This window comes from Protopterus annectens, chromosome 13.part0, assembly GCF_019279795.1.
Source record: "Protopterus annectens isolate FY-2018-M chromosome 13.part0, PAN1.0, whole genome shotgun sequence".
Classification (NCBI taxonomy): domain Eukaryota; kingdom Metazoa; phylum Chordata; order Ceratodontiformes; family Protopteridae; genus Protopterus; species Protopterus annectens.
In genome coordinates this window covers 398,122,252-398,149,630 of record NC_056747.1, presented here as the reverse complement: position 1 = coordinate 398,149,630, position 27,379 = coordinate 398,122,252, and the positions used below count along the sequence as shown (strand labels likewise).

Below are 27,379 nucleotides of genomic sequence, written 5' to 3'. Positions count from 1 at the left end.
AAGGGAAAGTCCCAAGACTGGAAAAACTCCCTTGTCAGTTCAACAAAAAGTTGAGATCCCTTATCAAATTTTCTAAAGATAGCTATGAAAACAGAATTGCAGCAGATAGTAAAGACAACCACAAGGCCTTCTATAGTTATGTAAAGGATCTCCACGGCAATACCCAGATTTGCTCTGAGCTACTGCACAATGGAACCTCCTGTATCGAGCCAACAGATATTGCCAATATACTGGCCGACAAATTCAGTGCCAACTTTACCCCCCCAATGATCAATCACAATACCAGCAGATTGCCAGGCACCCAGTATTACTGCTGCACAGGTTAAAACAGCACTGTCCAAGGCCAGGAATACAACTTCTATGGGGCCTGACAATATCCCTGGCTATGTTCTATATGAACTACAGAGTGAACCAGCACCTCACCTGTGTGCCCTGTTCAATCACAGCCTCACCTCAGGCTTTGTCCCCACCAAATGGTACACTGCTACAGTCATCCCTCTCCACAAAGGAGGAGTGACTACAGACCCTAGGAACTATCGCCCCATTAGCCCGATGAGTCTGATGTGCAAAGCTATGTAATGCATCATCATGGACCTAATAAACAAGGATATAGGGAATCTCCAAACTCTGGATCCTACACAGTCTGGTTTTATGAAGGGTAGATCATGCCTGCTCAACTTGGTCGACTTCTTTGAGTCAGTCACCAGAGCTGTGGATGAAGTCAAGGTTGTTCATACAGACTACCTTGATCTGGCATAGGTCTCTGATACTATTCCCCACTCAGGAACCATAGAAAAACTCATTAAACTAGGCATCAACCCCTATATCACTATGTGGGGTGCAAACTGGCTCACAGATAGAACCCACAGTGTGAAAGTAGCTGACTTCAAGTCAGACTGCAGACCAGTCATGAGTGGAGTCCCACAAGCTTCAGTCCTGGGTCCTCTCCTGTTTGGTATCTACTTCTCTGAAGTCCAGGCCAACACGATGAGACTCTGGCTGACAAAGATTGCAGACAATTGCAAGTTGGGAGCTATTATTAACTCCCCAAGTGATGTTGACATCCTACAGAAAGGCTTCACTGAAATAATCGACTGGTGCCAGAACCATGGCCTTAAGATCAGTGCCAAAAAATGTGTTGTCATCCCCCTTGGGAAAAACCCAGTTCCCTTGAATTACCACATTGATGGTAGTCCACTTAACACAGAAGGCATTATAAGAGATATGGGAACACAGGATGACAGCAACCTCTCTTTTGACCACCACATTGCCACTATGGTCAGCAAGTTCTTCTATGTGGCACATCTCATTACTAATGGTTTTGCATTCAGGAAGAAAGAGGTCATTGTCTCCCTCTACTCTTCCCTCATTAGGCCAATCATCGAGTACAGTGCTCCATTTGGCATGTACCTCACTAGACACCTGCAACAACTGGAGAGGCCACAAACGTACCTCACAAGGAGGATCCTAGGCCTTAAACACTTGTCCTATATGGAGAGACTCAAAAAATTCCAACTATTCTCGGTCTCATATCGCCTACTTAGAGGCAATCTCTGCTTGACTTACAGAGCCATGTCTGACACAGCTCTGTTAGAAATGCTACATCTAAAGAAATCCCAATCCCTCCTCACCAGATGATCCAGAGACCTCAACCTCATTACCACAATCAACAGAACATGCTGGAAGGACAGGTTCATAACCCAGAGACTGCCCATTCTATGGAATAGACTTCTCATACATGTCAAGCAGATCACCTCACTGGCTCTCTTCAAGAGAAATCTTGATGAGTGGATGGGAAATAGACAATTCACCCCAGGGATCATTCCAGTGGCTCTACTCGGCAAAGGCACTGGGAACAAAGGTCGGGTGGCACAATGCCAAGGTAATCTTATGGGCTAGGCTTGTAAAGGCTCCAGGGACATTAGCCTAGTACACACCTATGAACCTATTAGTTATCTGAAGCTTTGTAAAGTGTGTTTTATTAGATTTGATTTTAGTTTCTGCATTTTTTCTGGATGCTTATATTGCTGATGCATGGTTAGGGTTTGGTTTGCTTTCACTGCGAACAAGCTCCGTCTGAATTTTTCATTGGTTGTTTTTGTTAGAAAGCCAGGGTGCAAGGTTGGGTTAGACTCTTTCTAATCTACTAGGAACATGTTTATTTAGTTGTTGTTGTATCTTTCGGCTTTCCCCGGTTTGGGGTCGCCACAGCGGAACACCGGTCCGCTAATGACTGGCAGTAGATTTTTACGTACTGACTTGCCAGGCCTGACGTACAACCTTCAATGAAGGTACGCCCATTCACGCATGTCACCACACAGAAGACACTTTAGCTGAGAATCGAACAGGGCAACATCTTACTGTATGGCAACAACGCTACCGCAGCACCATGCTGAGAAATATAGAACTGAATAGTTCTATGGCCTCAACAAGAGGAATTGCTGAAAGTGATCTCCAGTTTATTTTTTTAGGTCTGAGTAAAATACATCTTTGCTAAAGAAAGTGAGACTTCTAACATGGTTGTAATGGTGCTGTTTTTGGCTAGGGAAATAGTGCTTTATTGCATAGATAGGTGAATAATCCGAGTATCTAGAAGAGAGCTGACAGGGTTTATTCTGTTGGAGGTACTGGTAAGAATCCAGTCTATAGACGATATTCTACTGGAGCTTTTATTGTATCTTTTTGGGGTTGTAATAAACTGAGTGAACCCATATAACTTACCCCTAAGCACATTACTCATCTTGAGAGACTGCAGCATTACTTTACCAAGATAATCAAGGACATGTCTTTCTTGAGCTACAGTGATTACCTTGAAGTGCTCTCTCTCACTTTACTGTTTCCTACAGACTTTTGAGAGGGGATCACTGTTTGGCCTATATAGTCTCAAAACATCCAGTCCTATGTGACTCCCTGCACAACCACAAAACAAACAGCACCCTAAACACCAGCTACAAAGATCAATATTTCCACTGAAATATAAATAAGACATGCTAGAGAGATAGATATCGCTCCTAGAGAATCCATCTTTTATGGAGTAGACTTCCCGTAGATGTAAAATGAAGAAGCTCCTCGACTCTCTTTAAGCATAACCTGATAAATGGATCGGCAATCATAAATACATGCCAGGTCTGGCTCCTCAAGCCCTCATTGAAAGAGGTTAATGTTAGGTGTTAAATACAACTCATATCTGCCTCTCAAGGCCTCAGTGAGTGGGTTGTAACTGGGCATTAATTATTTGTGTGTGTGGGTATTCACGATATATGATCTTGTGACTAGGCTGCAAATGTTCCTCTAGATTAATTGCCTAGTATTAACATATGAACCTATTAGGTCACTGAACTGGATGTTTTGAGGCTCTAACTGTCTATTCTCAAACTATTGTACATCTATTGCTCTTATTTTGACTAGGGTCTGAACATATTCTTAAGCATGTAATAGTTTACCTATTCTTGTCTCTGTTATTCTTTCCACTTTTTTAGAGGTTGTTTGTCTCCCCTTGGACCAAAAGGGAGTCTGAAAACTATGAATGGCACTATTAAAGGCTCACTATGAGAATGAATGAGGTAATTATTTTTTACTCCTAAATTATGATAAGTCATGGATATGAATAATTAGAAAAGGGGCACATGGGACAAACCTGCACAGAGGTGTGGGGGAAGAGCTCCATCAAGAGATGGCTGTCGAACTTTTTTAATTCATTTGACATATTCAGACTCTAAATTTATAAAATGCAGTTCCAAGCCCTAATGAGCACTACCATTGTGTCAAATAACCACCTAAAACTGAAAGTTTAGTTTAACCACTTTCACCAACATCTTTGTCAAGCTGTCCTGTGAGGATCTTTTTCACAGGCACCATAGTCTTTCTTTGTGCTTGCTGACCATCAGCCCCTCCTTCCTTTCTGGACAAACAATCCCCAGAAGGTGAATACATCTTCCACCCATTCATTTCTCCCTTCCTGTGAGCTGAGGAAAGACAAGGTCTTCAGAAGGAGGGATGTCACCCAGTCAGCCATAGTGGCCATTTGTGTATGTCCTAACCACACTCTATATGGCAGACAACCAGCTTAGCAACAACACCAGGTCCAAGGCATAAGTGCTTCAGAACTTGCTAGGCCCTGCCTACAGCAAACGCAACCACAGCCAAGATATTTTCTGCAAGGTGTAGTGATGTATGGATGCAGCTCCCAGCAATATTAAACAATTACAAGAAAAGTTCCCCACTGGAATTAGCTAGCCCTCTGTCTATAATTTACAAATATAGCTTAATACTGTGACCATGACAACGGTAACTGAATGTCATGCTCTTTAGGTAACCATGGTGTAAAAGTCAAACTACTAATAGTCCAAAAGTGTACAATTGCTAACTTCCAGATACTCATTTTCCTTGATGTACAGAGACGTATGAAAAGAATGGATTGGTGAAGATGTCACCTCCATGTATGCAAAACAGTCATTATTTGTACATTTTCAAGCTCAACAGTGACACTTTTCACACTGCTGTCATTTTTATGTTAACTGATAAACTACATTACCTTGTAAGCAAACACACACTTCAAGTCATAGAGCAGTTTTAACAAGAAGATGCATCAGCTATAAAAATGTATGCTGGTGACACACAGATTTAGTAAACACCATGTCCTAAACAATATCTAAAACAATTTGGGTGTGTTGTTTTAAAAATATACCAGTTCCTTTCTTCTGGCATAGCTGCTTAATGATTTTTTTGTATGCCATTCCTTTCTTCAAGCATAGTCTGAGAAACGGCAGGCAAATTATAAAGGAGCCTCCTGAAAGGATAACCCTTCAGGATAATCACTTGCAGTTGTCCTAGTGACCCTTCTTCCTTAGAAAGAAAAAAAAAATCTGGAATTCTCTTTGCATTTTACATCCAGATTCATAGATACCTTCAATGCTTTGTACCATAAGAAGTGCGGAGCGCATCTGAGGCATACAGGTATGTACATGAAATAGGTAGTGTGGAGCACATCTCAGGTATACAACAAGCATGTACATGAAATATGTAGTGTGCAGCGCATCTCAGGTATGTACATGTAATATGTAGTGTGGAGCACATCTCAGGCATACAGGTATGCACATGAAATATGTAGTGTGGAGCACATCTCAGGCATATAGGTAAGTACATGAAATATGTAGTGTGGAGTGCATCTCAGGCATACAGGTATGTACAGGAAATACATAGTGTGAAGCACATCTCAGGCAGATAGGTAAATACATGAAATATGTAGTGCGGAGCACATCTCAGGCATAGGTAAGTATATGAAATATGTAGTGTGACGCACATCTCAGGCATATAGGTAAGTACATGAAATATGTAGTGTGGAGCGCATCTCAGGCATACAGGTATGTACATGAAATATGTATTGTGGAGCACATCTCAAGCATATAGGTAAGTACATAAAATATGTAGTGTGGAGCGCATCTCAGACATATAGGTATGTATATGAAATATGTAGTGTGGAGCACATCTCAGGCATACAGGTATGTACTTGAAATATGCAAGTTTGTAAATGAACCTGTTTATCAGTTCCCTTTGCTCAATGTGCCACAGAAAGAATTGACACTGGCAAGATACACCTGTATCTGTTGGAAACATACAGTGTTCCACTGTAAAGCTGTGTGTGCTCCACAAGGATGCTGTTTACGAGTCCATTCTGTTTATGAGGTATACCAGCTGATTTAATTGGGTATACAGTGGCAAGGCAGACATGGCCTACACACATTTGTGTGTGTGTAAAATGACTGACCTGTGATGCAGTTGCATGCCTATTTAACAGTACTGTCCAGCATTTACATCAATTTTGACCTTTATATTCAATGAGAAACAACACTGCACTGCAGTGGAATGGACTCTTACTGGCCTAGCCTGTGTGAAGTATAAAGCATATGGTGCAGGACTTCTTTTTACGTTAGTTCTTTAACTGCTATGCATCATGGTGGTAGCAACCAGTATGGATGTAGTGTCTCTATGATCTGCATGCAGGAACAGTGGGTGCATATACCTATGCAATCCTGTTACTATGCACTCAGTCAATAGTTTCAACATCCGTGCATACATCAGTGGTGTGATTTATCTGGATATATAACTGATGGAGTGTCTTGGAGGGTTTGTATATGCATGTGATGCTATTACTGCTATATGATTACCATCCATTCCTGCGTTATGATAGCCTAGGCAGTGGCTCCTGTATGACAGTTCAGTGTAACACAGTATCCTAAGAAGGCTCTGCTGTGTCATGTGACTGTCTTTTTATTGCATCACCAATATTATACATAATCTTTGTTGACCTTTTGCAGAATGCTCCCACTGCTTTGGCACAATTGGTGCAGGCTGGAGTAACTGTTCCTAAAGTCACATCTGAACAATTACTAGAGTTTATTTATGTGCAGTAGCCCAGCAAAGTGTGTGTCATGTTTATGAATACCATCTGTGTAATTTTTCCATATACATTTATGAGCTTCTCTTTCCCTTGAAATGATCATAGAATGGGGAATCCCACCTAAGGCAGAACCTTAGAAACACTAGTTTTCCCCTAGCTTACAGAATATATGCCAAACTACAGTGCCCTTTACCAGATCAGCATGGCTTCTGGCTGGCCATAGTACCATGACAGTCTTGTACATCTTCACCAATGATACCTTCATGAGCGTGGACACGGGACTTTTAACATGAATATCTTCACTGACCTGACAAAAGCCCCTGACTTGGTGGACTATCAGCTTCTGCTAATTTCCCTTATTTCAGCTGGAGTCAGCCACAAATCATGGTTCAGAAGCTTCCTTTACTTTATAGTCTAAACTAGCTCCAAATTGGATTCTCTTTCTCTCCTTCCTCATCCCTAATCAAATCTCTTCCTCTCTACTTTTCTCCATGTTTATCCATAGATGCTCCACAGCTCAATATCATTCCAGATGCAGGTGACATAGTCGTCTACAGAGCCAAGCCTTCCCGTCTCTCATCTCCTTCTTGTATATACTATATATAGTGAATAGTTATTGTGCATAGTGCATTCTAATCCTGTTATATAACTTATCTTATAATGTAACGGCTGAGCTTTTTTGTTATAGTCATCCTTTTATTCATAGTTGCATTTGGTTACAGTGATGATTGCTTGCTTGCAAGTTTTTGCTGTTGTATTACTATGTAAGATTATATTTGAAATGACACTTTTGTTATATGTTATTCAGCCTACCATGTCAGAGATAAAAGTGGCTGCTGACACAAAACATCAAGTTAAAACATTTGAAATTCTAACACTCACAAAAACAGTCCTCACACATAAGATGGGAACCTGGATTCATGACCCAGGCTACATTAGGGGGTGCTGGAAGAACAGAGTGGGTCAAGTCTCCCAAAGCGCTTATACTACAGGATAGGGAGTCAGCACTGTTAGTTTTTCAGAGTGACTTTTGCCCAGGAGGGGGACTGGCAGCTAGATAAGGCAAGTCATTGCCATTGTTGCAATGGTGTTTGGATAGAAACTGCAAGCCAATGCAGACGCAGTGATCAAGCAATATATCTGAGCACTAACTGACCAAATTCAGTTTTGAAAGACATGCACCTCTATAACCTACCCTGTCAAGTGGCAAATACTCTACAATGGCAAAAGAATGTCCAGTCTTGCTTGCCTAGGAAGTATCCATTCCTTTAACACCTTATTTATAACCGGTGGTCTCTTAGGTGAGGAAAGTTTTCTTTTTCTATGAGTTTTTGCCACCATGCCTGCTGACCGGCAAGCTTCCCTCTATTAGCCTTGGACCTACACATTCCTCCACACTGGTCATCCCTAGCAATGTAGCAAGAGCCAACCAGAAGCACCATTAGCCAAAAAATCAAGGAGGTCACTAGCATTGCAGTAAAGATGGCAGTTTATTAAGGCCTTGACCCCACTCCTGATGCTGACGTGAGGACCCCCATCACCACATGATGTTATACACCTCCATGCAAATACATACTTGTAACCACACACTAATGAAGGCTGCCATCAACAGCATGGGATTCTCAAGCCCGAGTCCTTAGTCCTATCCTTTTCAATGTCATGTCATTTTCCTCTTGCATGGCTTTGATTATCTAACCAGAACCACCAAACATGGGCAAGCAGGTTAGATCCACTCACTCCCACTATCCTCCATCCAGATCTTCTAGCACACAAATCACTGTTTAAACATGTGTCATCCAGACTGTAGTCAAGGCATTATCCCTCTATGCAACAGAGCCTCTCAGGTGAGGAAAATTTACATGAGGATGCAATGCCAGTGCAGTAAGCTGTAAGCAAGAAAAGAAATATCACAGAAGATGTGAATGCAGATAGATCACCTGGTAGTAAGGAGAGGCACAACATACAGGAAAAGCAATCAAATATATTTTCAGAGGCTCTATATCACATTTTAGCTCCCTTGCATATTTTGCATAACTCCCTATTTGAATATTGATGCTGTATACAGATTTTTTGCCCCATGTTCCCATCCAAATATACAATACTGTATTTCACATTATAGTGTGACTCCTCTTTCTAGAAGCAACTCTGCCTTATCCACAGTCCTTATTGGAAGACCCATGTTTGAATGAGAGCTACTGAAATGCTATACGACTATGACATTCACTGGAAGTGCCACGATTTTTCTTTTACATATATGTGGCCTTTGACTTGTATGGCATACAAGGCACACAGTGCTTGGGTGTTACAAAAGAATGCATAAATCAGCACAATTCTACTGCCTCCACCATGCCACAGATGTGTCCTTACTAGGCCCTCATTTTGGGTGCCTTGAAGTAGCTGCTAATTCTCCCAGGGGATGTTTCTGTGACAGCAGATCTTTGCACCTTCCTTCCAGGGTATGAGAACTGCATGCACCATCCCCAGTGAGCCCTGCAGCTCCAGATCCCCTATTGAAACCCAACTTGTCTGCAGTGTAGTCTGGTAGCTTGCAAAAGCACTATCCTGCTGGATAATATATCATGTATCATTGCTCAGGTTGGCCTTTTCAGTCTTCCTGAATACAAATATTTTAATAAGGAACATTCATTCTAAAACATCTAAGTCTTGTGAGATCTTGTTAAAGAAAAGGGGGTCTGCAGTGATTCTTTACCAGCTTGGGCAGGTACTGCCATGATCCAGTGCAGACTTCTCCTAAATTGTATCTAGAGGAAAAATTCATATTAAAAGACAGGAGCTGATGTGAACATTTCACATTTCTATAGCATCATGCTGTGGCAACCATTCTCAGTTTTAATTTTACATCAGTGCATACTCCTGTTTTAATTTCTATCACATTCTACTGAAACAACAGAAACATTTTTAAACAGTGCAATTCCATTCCACATTTCTCCCTACAGTACGTTTCTACATTTCCTTTCAGTAGATGATGCCTCTCTGCCCTTATCCCATGGTTTTAGTAAAACTTCATGCAAGCAGTGAAGTATGGCAGTGTGTGTTTTTTCTGCCTGGAAAGAGCACAATTCAACGGGGCAGTAGGGTAAGTACTTTTAACACCAAAAAGTACCATTATACACCATCTCTGTTAGCACAGAGGAATAAGATCATAGGCTCATAGATAGTTAATAGACATGCAGTCCAGGAGGCCACTAAGGAGCCTAGCCAAAATTCACAATTGTCCCAAAGCACTGGCTGGTTAAGTGACTTGTGCAAAGTCACAGTAGGAAGATTCAGACGCTGCAAGCTTAGCACAGGAAGCAGTATGTGTCTCAGGCAGGTATGTTCCTAGGCTTGAGCAGCATTCTACTGTCACCCAGAATGAAGCCTTAGTACAAACAGAAAAATATTGACTAACAATTGGCTTAGTTTTTGGTGTCATTGCAAGGGATCCAGTACCTGACAGCCTGGGAAGATATAATTGACAGACCATGATGCTCTGCCTGAGATGGGCTGCATCTGTCTCACTTGGGCTTCAGGCTTCTGGCAAAGGCTCGTACCTCCCCCATAGTGACTTTTTTAGGAAAAGTGATGAGGTCAAAACTACCAACATAAACATTTCATCAAAACAAAAATTAAAGGTCATGCTGCTAAACGCTAAGAGTCTAAACATGAAACTGCACTCATTGCAAACATTCTTAATCCTAGAAGATGCTGACATTTGCGCAGTCACAGAAACCTGGTTCAAAGCTGCGGAAAGCACTCCAGCCTTACCTGACTACTCATCCTATCATACATTTAGACCCCAAACTGTGGGCAGCAAAGCCAAAGGAGGTGGAGTTTCAATATACATTAAACACACACACACTTCCAGACTGGTCAAACAGTATGATGCACAGGAAACGCTCCAGGTGCAGTTAACCATTGACAAGACCCCTATTGAAATCATAGCTAGCTGCAGGCCCCCAAATTTGTCTAAAGATGCCCACTCCGCCTATCTGGACCACTTCGAATCTATCAAGATTCAACCCTTTACCCTGATCCTGGGTGACTTTAACTACCCAAACATAGATTGGAAGAATTATTCATGCCAGAACACAAATGCCCAGAGATTCCTTGATTTTGTCAATGTAAATGCCTTGGAACAGTTAGTTGATACCCCCACAACAGGTTATAATATCTTGGACTTGGTATTAACCAACATGAGTAACCACTGCGCACTCCTACAGTATCATCCTCCCTGGTAAGATCTGACCATAAAGCGGTCACTTTTGAAGTCACCATCTCCCCTGACCCTCGTCTAGATAACTCAAACAAAACACTTCTCCAAATCTGATTACAACCTCCTGAAGGATGGATAAACAGCTTCACAGCCCCCTCCCCCTCTGTAGGAACTGGCACTGATGTCCAAATCTACTCCAAAATACTATACGAGCATTTATATAGATGCATGGAATCAGGAATACCTGACAGGACAAAATCATCTTCCGCAAGGAAGAGTAAACCTGTCTGGTGGACATCAGCAATAAATAAACTCTATAACAAAAGGAATGATTGCTGTCCAGAGCCAAGAAGGTGCAGGTGCCCAACTGGAAGCAGTCTCTCCTTAGCCTGAACAAGCAAATAAGAGCACTAGTGAAATCCTCCAAAGCAAACTTTGAGTCAAAATTGGCCACATCTACTAGGGACAATCATAAGACCTTCTTCACATATGTCCGCAATCTCAAAGTAAGCACCCAGATCTGCTCAGAACTGGTGGTCAAGGACACATACACAAATGAAGCAGATATAGCTAACCTGATGGCTGACAAATTCAGCAAAAACTTCACCCCTCTGCCCCCCCATCAGTAAATCAGGACATCCCCAGTACCTGCCCCCTTCCCTTTATATCTCAGGAACAGGTCATAACTGCCCTCTCAAAGGCAAAAAATGCGGGCTTCATGGGACCTGATAACATTCCAGGCTGCATCCTACATGAATTCAGGCAGGAACTTGCAGTACCATTAGGCACCCTATTCAACCAACGCTTGAGTACTGGCTTCATCCCAGATGAGTGGAGGACAGCCACTGTCATCCCTTTGCACAAGGGTGGGGTGTCCACCGATCGAGGAAATTATAGACCCATCAGCCTAACTACCTTGCACTGCAAAGCCATGGAATGGATTATTATTGACCTCACTAACAAGGACACTGGCAACCTCCAAACACTCGATCCCATACAGTTTGGCTTCATCAAGGGGAGGTCATGTCTGTTAAATTTAGTCGACTTCTTTGAGACAGTCACCAAAGCCATGGAGGAGGGGAAGACTGTGCACACTGCCTACCTTGACCTGGCTAAAGCCTTCAACACTATTTCCTACTCGGGCATAATAGATAAACTCTCTCAACTAGGAATCAATCCGTATGTTACCAGATGGGTAGCAAACTGGCTCACTGACAGAACCCATCTAGTCAAAATAGGGGAAGCCACCTCAAGCAGTAGACCCATAACAAGCGGTGTACCCCAGGGATTGGTCTTGGGACCTCTGTTATTTGGCATATACTTTTCTGAGATGCAGCCCAAAACCATTGGGCTATGGCTGACCAAGTTTGCAGATGACTGCAAGCTGGGCAGTGTCATCAATTCCCCTAGTGATATGGACATCCTTCAAGAGGGTCTGACTCAAACAAATGACTGGTGCCAGAAACATGGCCTCAAGCTGAATACCCAAAAATGCATCATCTTCCCCTTTGGGGAGAGTGACGTCCACACAAATTATCACATTAATAACAATGTCCTAAGCATGCAAACAGTCATGAGGGATTTGGGCACCTAGGTTGATAGTGACATGACTTTTGATCACCATGTTGCTTCCATTGTACGGAAAGCTTTCTACATGGCCCACCTCATAAGTAAGGGTATCTCATTCAGGGACAAGGAAGTCATAACATCCCTGTATTCTTCCCTTATAAGGCTCATTATTGAGTACAATGCCCCTTTCAGCATGTACCTCGCAAAGCACATGCAGCAGTTGGAGAGAACACAGAGGTTCCTCACCAGGAGAATCCAGGGCCTCAAATATCTACCCTATACAGATAGGCTAAAAGCTCTGTCCCTCTACTCAGTTTCATACAGACTCCTCAGAGGTGACCTCTGTCTGGCATACAAAGCAATCTCAGACTCTGCCTTGATGGGACTGCTGCATATCTGCAAGTCAAGCTTTACTCGAGTAAACTGCACATGCAACCTCAACCTGGTTTGTGACATCAGTAGGACTCATCGGTGGGACAGATTTGTGTCCCAGAGATTCCCCCATTTGTGGAATAGACTCCCTTTCCATGTCCAGCAGAGTACCTCAATATCCCTTTATATGTGCAACCTGGATAACTGGATGGGGACATAAAATACACCCCTGAGATTCCACCTGTGTCCCTGCTGGACAGGGGCATTGGGTGCTGACTTGTCTAAACATGGGCTAAACTCTTGGTTAGGCTTATAAAGTCCTCAGGGCCAATAGCCCAGTGACTTCCTATGATCCTATGTTACGAATACCATAGTTGAATGTCACCCCTGGGTTATACAACATGATTTGTTGTATATATCTATACTCTGGCACCAATCTACTTTCTACTCTCTTATTTCATTTCTATTTTCCACCAAAATGGTTTTAGCTGACTTTCAGTTGACTGTAAGTATGTAAATATTGTAAATATGTAATTACCTAAGCCAAAATAAAAAAAAAAAAAACTCTTACTATGTAAACTCTGCATTTCACATCTTCTTGACTGCCTTGGACATTGTATTTTTATCACTTGCATTATGTAACCTTGATTGTACTGCCTATACTCTGCATTTCACATCTTCTTAACTGTTTTTGACATTGTATTATTATCTCTTGCATTATGTAACCTTGATTGTACTGCCTTTGGAGCTTTTCTCCCCGGGCCTCCACTGAAAATGGGTACTTCGTGGCCCATTGGACTTCCCCGGTAATCAAACTGAAAATAAATAAATAAATAAAAATTTGTGGCTTGATTCTCTCAACTGTATATTTATTATTATGAGACGTTACAATATTCAGAAGCACTATATTCTGTGCAGGTAAACAACATGTCATGTACACTGAAGCATAATCAGAAAATTATGGTATACTTTCAGTTTTATGGTTTCATACTTTAAACTTACAGAAAGAGATTCTCCATGACATAGTGATAATCAGCAGAGCTGCTATCCGGCAAATAACAGGCAGCAAATACGATGATTGCATTCAGTCCCTCCCCATAGTAACCTAGACAGGAAAATACAAGCCATAAGGATATAAAAGTAACAATGCAAGAACAAAATCAAATGAAAGGGCTATGCTGGTTACATTATAACTGATAAATATTGTTCAGGAGCATTGCAATGTTAGTAACAAAGATACACTGGATTATAGCATAACAATGAAAACATTTGGAGTGTAAGAGCTGACATATGCCAAGATCATTCACGTAACCTGATGTTTATTAATACCCTGATATGATTTTTTAACAAGTATATTAAATTACATGCTCTGTTATATCAAAAGTATAGAAAATCAGTATTGTGTTTTGATCAGCTGAAGGGGGGTTTATGACATAAGTATTTAATAACTAAAAAAATAATGTCACTGAATAGACCCCTGATAATGCAGGAGAATTCTGACTTCCATATAACCTGCGTAACCCAAGTAAACAGTGTATATGCCTTGCAGGTTCTGCACAGTTAACAATCTAAATGAACATGAAAATCATGCTAAATTTTCAGCTGTCTGTCTTTGGGCATTGAACAACAGCTCTGGTAGGACAATTATGTTTGTGTCACAAAGAATGGTGCAGGGATCACTTTTAAGTAATGGTTTGGTGAAAGGAATGACAAAAAATACAGTTCACGGAAACACAGTCAATAAGCTTCATGTTGACATTGCTATTTATTCAGTAACACTGATGCAATGAATGCTAGAGGGAATGAATTGAGTTAAATTACAACCTTATAAATTATTACCAAATGGTATAGAGACACTGTCCTCTTGTTTATTTATTTGTGAATGCTTAAATGAATGATGGCCTGAATTTTATTCACTGGGTTTCTGCACTGGTCAATTAATGTTAATGTTTGCACATATCTGCAAAGGTCAATGAATATTTATTTTTACTCATATCCCAGGAAAATATGATAGACAGAATACAACAGAAGTTCGTCAAAAAACATTCAGTAGAAAAAGAATACCAGTCAATACCAGAGATATTCTAAAATTATAACACTTCTGGAATCACTGTTGCTATGGTAGTAACGTGTTGTGATAGAATACCAAGGACAGACTTTTAAATACGTAACAAAGGTAAAAAATATATAAATGTTTGCAGAGGGCCTTATCAAAGAAGGAAAACATATCAGCTTAAAATTTGTAAATACATATGTTAATCTGTAAATTCAGAGCAGTAACTACCATTCATTAATAGTAGTATCAAATAAGTTTCACAGTATAAAACTATAAGTCATATTTGTACTTGGGTACAATAGTTGCAGTAGGGATTTTTTCATAACAGGGGAAGTGAAACAGGAATGATTTTAGAGGTATTTTTTTCTTATTTTGTTTAGGGGTATAATGTTATGTGCCAGCAGTCAGTGGCAATGCAAGAGATTTTCCGGCATAAATAACTATGTACATGATATAATAAACTGATCTATAAAAGAAAGTACTTTTCCAGAAATCTGGAAAATATCACACATTATACCCTTACACAAAGGAGGTAAATCCACTGACCTCTCTAACTATCGCCCTATAGCTCTACTATCTCCTCTAGCCAAAATCATGGAAAAATGTATACATAAACAACTACTTAACCATCTCCTTCATAACAATCTACTAGCTAATACTCAGCATGGATTCAGACCTTCACATAGTACCACCACTGCACTACTCTCATTTACTAACACCATCAACTCTAAACGCAATAACAACAAACTAACCTCTGCTCTATTCCTAGACTTGTCAAAAGCCTTTGACATGGTCAACCACACACTTCTTCTACACATATTAAAATCCCTTGAATTGGTCTCCTCTTCCTTATCCTGGTTCTCATCCTATCTTGAAAACCGACAACAAGCAGTACTCTGGAAAAATTCTCTATCTACTCTACTGCCTATCTCTTTAGGTGTACCTCAAGGATCTATACTAGGTCCACTCCTATTCTCCATTTTTATTAATGATCTCCAATCATCTATCCAGAACACAACCTGCATACAATATGCAGATGATTCCACCATTATATGCACAGCCTCCACTCAATCTGAACTCCAGTCACTGACACAATCCACCTTTTCATCAGTAGAACAGTGGTTCTCAAAAAGATGTCTTCTCCTGAACCCCAAGAAAACAAAACTGTTACTTTTCACACCTACCCACAAATCTTCTCAACTTAACTTCACTGTTACTGCAAGTGACAACTCGGTCATCTCCCCTGATTCTACTACCAAACTGCTAGGTGTTACTATTGATAATAATCTTAACTATGATTACCACATCAATAACACTATAAAAGCAGTTAATAAAAAGATTGGTTCACTGTACAGAATTAAACCTTTCCTCACACCAGAAGCACGGACCACCTTAGCACAATCACATCTTATCTCTACACTAATGTATGCTTCTTCTATCTATACTAATCTCTCAAAAGCAACCTAAAGAAACTGACTACATCCTACCACAATATAGCTCGCTTTGCCACAGCATCCCAGTATAGAACTCACCACTGTCTTAACTTAAAACACTTACACTGGTTAGAACTTCCCAACAAGCTCATATATCAACAACTCTTAATAACTCATAACATTTTGTACCAACCATTAAAGACACCTGCTCTCAATAACCTCCTAATCCCCTATAATAACTTGAAACAGCTGCGCTCCTTGAAAAGCTACAGGTCAACACAACTAGAATTACAAATTCAGCAGGTAACTGCCTTTTCTCCAACTCAGTTGGCAAAATATGGAATAACCTCCCTTCACACATCACCTCACTAACCTCCTTTCCTCTTTTCAAAAAACAACTTCTTTTACATCTGTAACGAATAAAAAACAAAAAATGGCAAAATGCAGCTACTCTTGAAAAAAGTGACAGGAAAAACCTGGTTTTTCCTGTCACTTTTTTCAAGAGTAGCTGCATTTTGCCATTTTTTGTTTTTTATTCTTTTACATCTGAACAACTTTTGGCTCTGTTCCTGTACAAATCCAGACTAATCTACTTTTTTTATTCCTTCTATTATATTCCCAGAAATCTAAATTGCAACCTTTCTCTAGTATATCAAAGGACCTAATTGTTCTGTAAAGAATTACTGTCTCTCTCAATATGTGGATAGTTCTATGTCTTATTATTACTTGACCAAGACTGAGATGTAAGCATTGTTGCTCAATGTCTGTAACATACGAAATTATTGTAAATGATTTAATTTTTATAACCTTGTTTTATCTTGGAGCTTTTCTCCCCGGGCCTCCACTGAAAATGGAAATTATCCAGTTGGACTAGCCCGGTCAACAAATGTAAAATAAAAATAAAATAAATAAATGCAAAATTATATCTCAAAACATACAAAAGGCAATCAGAATTCCACTAAATGCAAAAATGAAAAAACTTTAATAAAGCGACATGCACCTTGACAAAGCCTTCAGAAGAGTTATATTAAAATTATAACAAATAACAAGTGATAATAAAACACACTCCTAAACATCCTTTCAGATTACAATTTCAGTTAACCAGTTACAACATGCACTTGCAATTACATTCAATATTTAATCCTCTAGGTCTTAATGTTTGATATTTTAAAATATGAACGGATTTCTTACATAATAACATATTCTTTAAACGTTTGCCACCCTTAGCATTCATCTTCACTTGTTGCAGTATTATGGCTTGTACATTACCATTTTCACTGTAATGTGGTGATTCCTTATATAATGACACATTATTTATACTATCTAATACTACCAACAGGCAGTGGGCTATTCAGAGAGTACTATGGAGCAGTCCCAGCATAAGCAGGTAGGCCACAGGTGAGGGAGAAAGGGGTGCAGCGATTAACAATGGCTGATCTAGCATGACATGATGGTATGCAGGAGGCTGAACATCCTAGGTATCCAGGAGACAAGGTGGAAGGGCAGTGCAGCAAAGCCAATTTGGTGGGCACCCAGAGTCTACTACTCAGGAGAAGGACAGGCTAGAAATGGTGTGGGAATTGTGGTGAAGGACAGGCTTCAAACAACAGTGAGGGATATCATCAGACCTAGTGACAGACTCATGGCAATCAGACTCCAGTGTAATGATCAGTATTCATAATCTCTGCCTATATCTCACAGCAGGGTTGTCATAGTGAGGAAAAGAGTGCATTCAGACAGCAACTGCAGGACCTACTAGAAAAAGCAGGACAACATGGTGTTGATAATGGGTGACCTGAATGCACATATTAAGACAGAATAGGATATAAAAACTGCCTGGGTCCACATGAATGGGGCAACAGGAATAAAGGAGAGGTCATCCTAGACTTGATCACATGGTTTGAAATAGAGTGACAAGATCACATACAAAAGTGGCCAACATGCACCTCAGGTAGACTTCCTCTTAGAAAGGAAAGGGCACCGGGGTAGAATCAGCAATTGCAAAGTCATCCCCAGGGAAATCGGCCCACAGCATAAATCACTGGTTGCCACAATCAGCTACAAGCAGTCGTCAGGGAGGACTCTTAAGGTCAAGAAGTACATCATACCAGCAAACAAAGAGCTAAACAGCAAAACTCATAAAACAGGAAAACCTCTTGTGTAGTTCCACAGAGTCAAGTTGAATTCATGCTTCCAAAATGCAAAACTTTAAATCCAGATCATTTGAACAGCTGAGTTTATTGACTAAGTCACAAAAATAAAAAGACTGTTAAGCGCTTTTGTCCCTCAACAGCAAGCAAGGGGACCAATGAAGTCTTTTTATTTTTTGTGATTTAGTCAATAAACTCAGCTGTTCAAATGTGCTGGATTTAAAGTTTTGCATTTTGGAAGCATGAATTCGACTTGACTCTGTGAAACTACACAAAAGATTTTGCTGTTTTAGGACTCTAAGGTCAACAGAGACCAGATTGAAGACTTGGAAGTTGACTGATGAGAAAGCACAACAGTTAGAAGAATTACTCAAGGTTCTATCACCTCAAGAAGGAGGAAATCGGTGGAGCTGAAGAAGAATGGCAGCTCCTCAAAACAGCATGTGTAAGAAATATAAGACACATATGTGGCCAAGCCAGGCATGGAAATAAGGTACATAAGAAAAGCTTGTTGTGGAATAAAGAAGTTCAGGAAGTCATCAAAAGAGAAGAGGAGTGCAGGAAAACGTGGGAGATAGAAAAGACAGACCAGGCTAGGAAGGAATACTGGTTGGCTAACAAAGAGGCTAAGATAGGAGTTGCAATAGCAAAGAACAAGGCATCAAAGGCACTATACCAACTTCTGGAAAGTAACTCACTGGATGGCACAAAGAAACTCTTATCACACTGCAAGGGAAAAAGATAAAGAAGATAGTCAGACACCCTTCATAAAGGATGTTAGCAGTAACCTGCTACCAGTCTGCAGGACGTGAAAGGCAGATGGAAGGAGTACTTCCAGCAACTTCTGAATGAAGAAAACCCCACAGAAGCTGTCCTGCCCCAGACACAACCTACAGTGAGTGAAGAGGAGGAGCCCACCCTAGAAGAAGTAAGAACAGCACCAAGGAAAATGAAGTCAGAAAGCAGCGGGCTAGATGAAGTCACAGAAATATGATCAAGATATAGGGTGAGATGTGGACAAATGGCTCCTGAGGGTACTCATAGCAGTATAGAGAGAAAGATGTATCCCAAATGATTGGAGAATAAGCATACTAGTCCTAGTGTTCAAGAACAAAGGTGACAGTCACAGCTGTGGGCAGCAGAGAGGTATCAGAGTCCTTTCACACTGCATGAAAGGTCTGGAGAGGGTGATTGATAAACGAATATGCAGAGTAGTGGGAACTGCGATGGGAAATGAGCAGTTTGGATTCTGATCAGGATTCAGGACACTTGACCCGATGTTTGCAGTGAGACAGATACTTGAGAAGAAGCTAGAAATGAGGACAGAGTCCAAATGGGTATTCCTAGACTTGGAGAAAGCATATTACAAGGACCCAAGAAATCTCATATGGTCAGTCCTGTAGTGTTTTGAAATCCAAGAAACAGTGGTACAATTAGTGCAAGCTATGTAAAAGGACCCAATGACATGTACAAACAGCATTTTGTCTTATAGAGGGGTTCCTAGTGGGAGTGGGTGTGCATCAGGGTTCAGTTGTGAGCCCACTGCTGTTCATACTGGTGATGGACTACATCAACAAACAGGTCGGGGGGGACAAGTCAACAAAGTTGCTGTATGCAGATGATGTGGCATTACAGGAAGACTCTGAGCAAGAACTTCAACAAATGGTAGGGGAAAGGAATGCAAACCTGAAAGCACACGGGATGAAACTAAGTACAGATAAGGCAGGTGTAATGGTAGCAAATGGGGGAACTTAGAAGAAGCTGAAAATTGAGACAGAAGGGAAAACAGTGGATCAGGTTAATAGCTTCAAGTATCTGGGGGGGGGGGGGGTTGAGGAGAAGGGAAGTCTGAATGCAGAGGTCAAAGCCAGAATCAGAGAGGCAGCAGCAAACTGGCACAAAGTGTCAGGTGTAGCACATGACAGAGGAATAGCAAAGAAGCTGAAAAGTAAGGTGTACAAAACAGTGGTGTGACCAGTACTACTGTATGGTACAGAAACCTGGGTAATAAAGCCAGAGCAGTTGTGAAAGGTAGAGGCGATGAAGTGCCTAAAATGGGCAGTAGGATACAAACTGTGGGACAGATGAAGAAATGAGGACATAAGAGCAGAAGCCAAAGTAGCTCCAGTAACAGAAAATGTCGAAGAGAATAGATTGCTGTGGTTCAGGCACATGTGCAGGAAAGCAGAAGACAATCTGGTGCAAAAGATTTGGGACAGACAGCAAAAATGTAAGCAGAAACAAGGACATCCAGCAAAGAGGTGGCTGGACTGTGTGGGACAAGACGAGCGACAGCCAGACATGAATGTAGAAGAAGGTAGGAGAATGGCATTGATTAGGGGAGATGGCGACAAGTGACACGACACTGACCTCATGCAGAAAATGGGAAAAGGGAGTTGATAATGATAATGAATGATGATCGGGAGAGATGGCGACAAGTGACACAACACTGACCTCATGCAGAAAATGGGAAAAGGGAGTTGATAATGATAATGAAGGATGATCGGGAGAGATGGCGACAAGTGACACGACACTGACCTCTTGCAGAAAATGGGAAAAGGGAGTTGATAATGATAATGAACGATGATCGGGAGAGATGGTGACAAGTGACATGACACTGACCTCATGCAGAAAATAGGAAAAGGGAGTTGATAATGAAAATGAACGATGATCGGGAGAGATAGCGACAAGTGACACGACACTGACCTCATGCAGAAAATGGGAAAAGGGAGTTGATAATGATAATGAACGATGATCTAACATGACCGATTTAAAGGTGACAGCACTGAAGCTTGCATCAGATTTGGGGCAGTCTACTTCCCAATTTAAATACACACATAATTAATTAATCATCCAATAAAATGATAATAAAATAATAAAACAAAGATATTAATTTTCACACTACTCTTCTTTCCACCGACTAATATTGTTGTCAATTACAACTGAAACCACAAGGTAATATAACTACACCAATACAGAATGACAAACTGGTACTCATTCTTTCTCCAGTTACCCATGCAGTAGAATTAAGGGCCACAGGGAAGCTGGAACCTATCATATCAACCTGTATGCGCAAGGCTGAGAATGTAATGTTGGATAGAATGCCAGCCTATCACAGAAGACAGGTTGCCCTCACATATGGCATTCAGACCTACAGGCAATTTGTCAGATTGCCAATCCACAGACACTATGTTTTTGGAATGTTGGAGGTAACTATCTGGTAAAACCCATGCAGACACAGGGAGAACATGCAAATTCAATACAGAAGACACCCCAGCCAAGAACGACCCTGGTAAACTAAGTGCTGGAAGGCATCAATACCAACCAGTGTGACCACATTTCTTGTCAACAATTTCTGCACACTGTAGTGGCGATGATTAAAATAAGTGCTAGGATAATTCCCATACTTTGTTAGACATCTACATAAGGGCAGATGCTTGGCTAAACTGAATGTTTCTCGTAATATATAACATATCTGGTGACTCCAATATATCCTCCTATGTGTAATTCTTTATTTACAAAATAAAGATGAGTGAGCATATAAATTCACTTTGATTTATTTTTCCTAAAGACACTGAACAGTAAGAAGTGTATATGGCCCTTGATATATATAGTTTGCAGTGGATTTACATAATCCATTGACCCAGATATTGTTGACATCACTACAAATAACTGTGTTCGTCTCTTTGTTGTTCTGCCTAGTAGGGAGTATTGAATTGGAGAGCTAACTGATGCTCTTGCTGTATTTTAAGTCACTTCTCTGCTTAGAAGCTTTTAAAAGCCTGCCTGTCTTTTCAGTACTTGCAGGTGGCTTATTCAAAAGATACAGAGCATGCCATTGTATTCAATAATAGGTCAGATCAGTAAAGCATAAACTAGTGTACTGCTCTCCCTGGAGTGACCAGACATGCCTTTAGAATGAGATATATTACAGAAAATGCTTTTTCTAACTTTATCAGATTAGTAACAGTTTAAACTGCTATCGACCACTGTCCTTAGATCTTTTATGATGGTGTCATTTTTATTTGGTTAGTTCAAGTGAGTTATATATGAAAACACACACGTCATTACAGGCTGATGGGTTACATATGAAAACGCACATCATTATAGGTTGTTGTGTTTTGAGTTAAGGGTGAAAAGAAACTGTCAATACTTTAATTATCAAGTACATCATTAAAAGAGCTCTATTCTTGCAATACAAGCACTTATTTAACTAGCTTTGCTTTTATTTTATGTATAGTCCTAAAGAAGGCAGGCAGAAGACATGGCAGAAACTCTTAATTAACTCATCCTCAGATAACAAAGTGCCAAGCATCTGTCATCTTCTGCAATACAAGACAAGTGAGAGCAAGAGACCATGAAGATACGAGGTGGATGAGTTAGAAGAAACAAGGTTTATAAGAAGCTGATTAATGACTTCAACATCATGCCTGTAATAGAAACTGGAAAAGAATTTAAGAGTATGTGGTGCAAGTGTTAGTTAAAGTCCTCCGAGGGCAGTTAGGGAGGAATGGAGGGAAGGAATGAAGGAAGGGAGGAAGCAGAGGAGAAAAAGGAAGAGGAGGGAGGACCACAGCAAAAGTCATTATAGAATGCTTTAATGTACACACTGAAATAGTAAAGACAGAGCTTCTGTCCATCTCACTCCATATGAATCCATTACACATAGTAGAAGATGGACAGAATAGCTGCGGTGCAAAGAGTGATGGACAGGATAGTCCTGTGAATGGTTGGGACATGTGGTAACACCATGTGACACATTTTTGTCTGTACCACTATTAACAACAAATGTCACACACGAGGTGCAGCACCTATCACACACTGATATGCTACCTATTCTTGTGAGAAGCCAGTTAATGACTTGATCTTTGTATAAAATCTGCCAAACGCTTGCCTACAAGGCATACTGCTACTGGGGGAATATTCCCAGAATTGTGGGTGCCATTGTATAATGCTGCTGCATAGAATATGAAAAGATGTGGAAACAGTGATGAATCGTCCTCCTGCATGCCAGCTGCATGATGTCATTCACAATATTATAAGGAGCTGTGCATTAATTGTACAGTGTGTTGTATTTACAAACTGTACGACAAATCTCATCCATGAACAAGATTCAGTGGGACTGTATGCATGTATCTGTGGTTGTGTTAAAGCTTTGCAGTGTGCCAGACACTACAGTGGTGTAACAGTACTTGTTTATGATGTCAGGACACTATGTGACACAATATGCAACTACAAGACACATGCTGTCTTAAAAGTGCTGGATTAGTACTTGGTGACAAAAAGAGGGCGTGGAGTAACCTAGAACAATGAAAATACATCGCTGACGCTGGACTTAGAAAAGGCATAGGCAGGCATACTCCTAGTATGCCACTATATACACTTTAAAGTTTTATTTATTTATTTTTGAGATTTCCAGCTCTGCTGTAATTCATTCAGGATCTCTAGCACCATTTAATTGCAAGGCAAACTATTTAACAGAATTAGCAGTATTGAAAAGTTGCTGTCTAGAAACATACACTGACTGGGGTGTATGATTTCCAACACTTGGTAGAGGCTTGGTGAGGCTAAATTCTGGAGGCATACAAGATGGTGTACAGTTCTAAAATTAACTTATATATCTTGTTTTACAGAGTCTGTATAGTGTTCTGATTTAGTTATGAGTCTGCTACATGTTGTAAACTGCAATATTAAAACAAGTATTAGAAAATGTCACATACTGTCCTGCAGGTGAAATGACACTAAAAATGAAGTGTAAGCTTTAGTCATCAAAAGAATAAAGAAAATCTGTCTGTCAGTAGGATATTCCCAGAATCCCCTGCTTCCATACTACACAAACAAGGTTTACCCTGCAGTAATGAAACAGTAATAGACAAGCTTAAGTGGCAGCTCTATTGAGCCTGAATGACTACAAATATTTGTGCTGTGTAGTTCAGTGTTTCTAAGTGCCATTCAGTAGTCTGGAGTAGAACATTATGCTCTACATATCGTACTTTGTGCTGTGTGGCCACTCTTATGTAGCTGTGAGTGCAGAATGTTCATTTCTTCATTCTCTGATAGCTCCCTTTTCCTATGTTGAGTCACATCTCAGCAAGCAAAGAATGCTGGGAAATTCACCAGTCTACTGCAGGATGGAATCTACACACATGCACGAACACACGCACACACACACACACACACACACACACACACACACACACACACAAACAGTTTAGTGGATCATCATCTTACAGCATCTTTAGGATGGGAGAGAAAACGAGAGCATTCACCAAAAACAACACAAAATGAACCTGGACACTATTATACCTGTATACTCCAGGGCATTTGTTAAAATTCCTATTTAAATGCAGAGGATCAGAGCTTATCATTTTTTTTTTAGCTTTATTATGGCAGTCGTTGTTTATTACTACACTTGCGCGATTAGTGTATATTGGAGTTTATCCCATCAGATGTAACATATACTTTCTTGGAGATCCCATACTGACTGATGGTTTAGCAAATTCTAGTTTTTCACGGCCATGCCATCAGGGGTAGCATATACCTTCTAAAAGACCTCATAGTAAGCAGCAGTTTATTTAGTTCTAGTTTTATTGTTATATGCTATATCTTCTAGTAACAGCCCACTAACATGCAGGTCATGGGAACAGTCTCCCTGGATTTCCTTTGTCAGTGGGCTTTTGCCCAATAAGGCTAACCTGATCAGCAAAACATGAAAAAAAAAAAAAACATTTGCTAGTGGTTTCACAAATGTAAGAAAACTGATTCTTACTTTAGCAATAGTACATGATACACTAAGAATCACATATGACAGTATTATTACTTGACAAATTTCAGCAGACTGATTAGCACAGGTAAGTCATGCATCATTGTAGCAACAGCAGGACATTTACATACATATTTAAAATAATTAATTACTAATAATTCTAAAACATATGCAACACTATAAAATACAGGAAATACAAAGCACAAAATACCATAATGGGTTAGAAACAAAGGTATATACCTTTTGTCAAACACAACAATAAGTCAGGGACAGAAAAGAGTAGTGCTAAAAAACTGAAAATATTATTTATATTTCTAGAGCATATTTAAATAAATACAATTTGAACTATACATTTAGGAATAAGGACACCATATATCTGTCAATGGGTCAACAAATAACTTACATATTCAAGTGCACTTGCAAGTTACACTGGGTAATATGGTACCATGAGAAAAAATGATGTGTAGCAGTGTACCATTAAAAACATTTTACTAAGAATATGGTTTTGGGGTTGACATAATGGTTAAGGTGTCTACCTCACAGACACAAGGTACACTGTTTGATTTTCACCTTTGGGATATTGGCTAGGCTTAAAGTGGCTTATAAGGGCAGCTTGTCTAATATTTACAAGAGTTGGGGATTGGCATAATGGTTAAGATTCTCATCGTTCAGAGAAATTGGATAGGCTTAAAATGGCACACAGGCGCAATTAGCTTAGTACTCACCTATGAACCTATAATAAATTCAACGCAAGTTTCTATTTTGGGAAGAAATAAAACTGAAACCAGAGATCCCTCCACCCAGGGTACCTTTAGAAATTTCATTAAGACAAACTACCTACTCCTAAGTGATGAATTAGCAAGCATCAAATCCCCACAAAACCCAGTTAATTCCACTGAATATGTAGAAGTGTACACCACCACACTGTACGAGCATGTAAACAGATGCATAGATGCAGCTGTACCCCATAGGAACAAGTGCAGGGCGATGTACAGAACAGGGGACACATTCCACTCCAAAACTGGGCCCAGTAGTACACAGCTGTATGTGGATAGTCTTAGCACACTATGTCAGATGCTGCAACCTTACCACAGTCTTCCAGGAGGTACTGCAATACCCCTGCATATCTGTTTGCAAAATGCTTACTATAGATAGCACTATAACACATACCTCTCAACTTTCCAGAGTTTTGTAGAGTGTTCCTGATCTTGTTTCATATTTTGCACTGTCCATCATAACATTTTGGGTTTTCTGGTGAATCACTGAGAATTACAGGCAGTCAATAATACCAGACATTAGTTTTACATGTATTATTGTAAGACAATGCATGCTGACACAACATCTATTGTTCTACTCATTTATTTACTGAATTAGAATATTATTAAAAAATTGTCCTTAATTTTGGACCTTTGTTCCCCCCATGTTTTTGACTTTGTTCAATAATTCTTGAACAAAGAAGATGACAGTACCACTGCAAAGTCCTGGGTCATCTCTGGCCTGAACAGCTTACAGTCCATGGTAGTATTCTACTATTCAGTTTAATACAAACTAGTAGCTGTTCTGTGTTACAGCTATGTACATAACCTAAAGGGTAGGACTCAAGCATGTGCAGAACTGGTGCCCAACAGTATCACACAGACTGACCTCACAGAGATAGTGTCACTCGTTCATAGAAACACACCAGGATGGATAGCAGCATCATTAAATACAAATGACCTAGCTAAGAAACAGACCTTACATACATGCATGCTTACATCTCAACAGCTTATTACAAAATGGCAGGCTAGACTGCACGTGCTCGGTATTTATACACTTGTGCAAGCCCTTGGATGGCTTCTTAAAGGTATATACACACATACTGATCTACATCCTCTCTCAAAAAGATTGCCCTTTTGAAAAAAAAAATACTATTGTCAGACATGCATAACTATATACATTAGAAACAAAACAGAATGTTCATGTCCAAGTTGCTTCATACCTGCTACAGGGTTTAGAGATTCAACCATATCTCGTAACATAACAATCTGGACTAAGTTTAGCAACAGGGACATTCTGTGGTGCACAACTTGTATCAGGAACATCTGGATTCGTCATAGGAATGGAAATGTCCTATGAAATTTCCTCTGGAATTGGAACACCAGACAACTCACTCTGAGTCTTTCTCACAGGCTATGTGTTGTGGTATAGGCTCGGACATCGGTCTGAAATGCTTCTGATTCCATCTGAAAACTGCTCCTTGTGATTCCACAATCTATGATCTCAGCTCTGGACCAATATTCTTCACAACACCAGTCTGATCATAACCTTTGGACGTCTGCATCCTTATCACTCCTCCCTCTCATAATGGATTGAGCGGTTTGCTGGTTTTATCATAGTAGGACTTCTGGGTTAGATGCTTCTTCAACAGATTGGCTTTCACT

General features: G+C 40.3%; 1 protein-coding gene across 2 annotated transcripts in view; it reads right to left on the bottom strand.

Moving 5' to 3' along the window:
- Nucleotides 1-27,379, bottom strand: part of ATCAY (ATCAY kinesin light chain interacting caytaxin) — a 644,371-nt gene that overhangs the window by 168,462 nt on the left and 448,530 nt on the right. For both annotated transcript variants that reach the window (XM_044054019.1, XM_044054020.1), the window contains one exon: nt 13,560-13,662. In XM_044054019.1, coding sequence (XP_043909954.1) covers nt 13,560-13,662 — 103 coding nt within the window. The remainder of the gene's footprint in view (nt 1-13,559; nt 13,663-27,379) is intronic.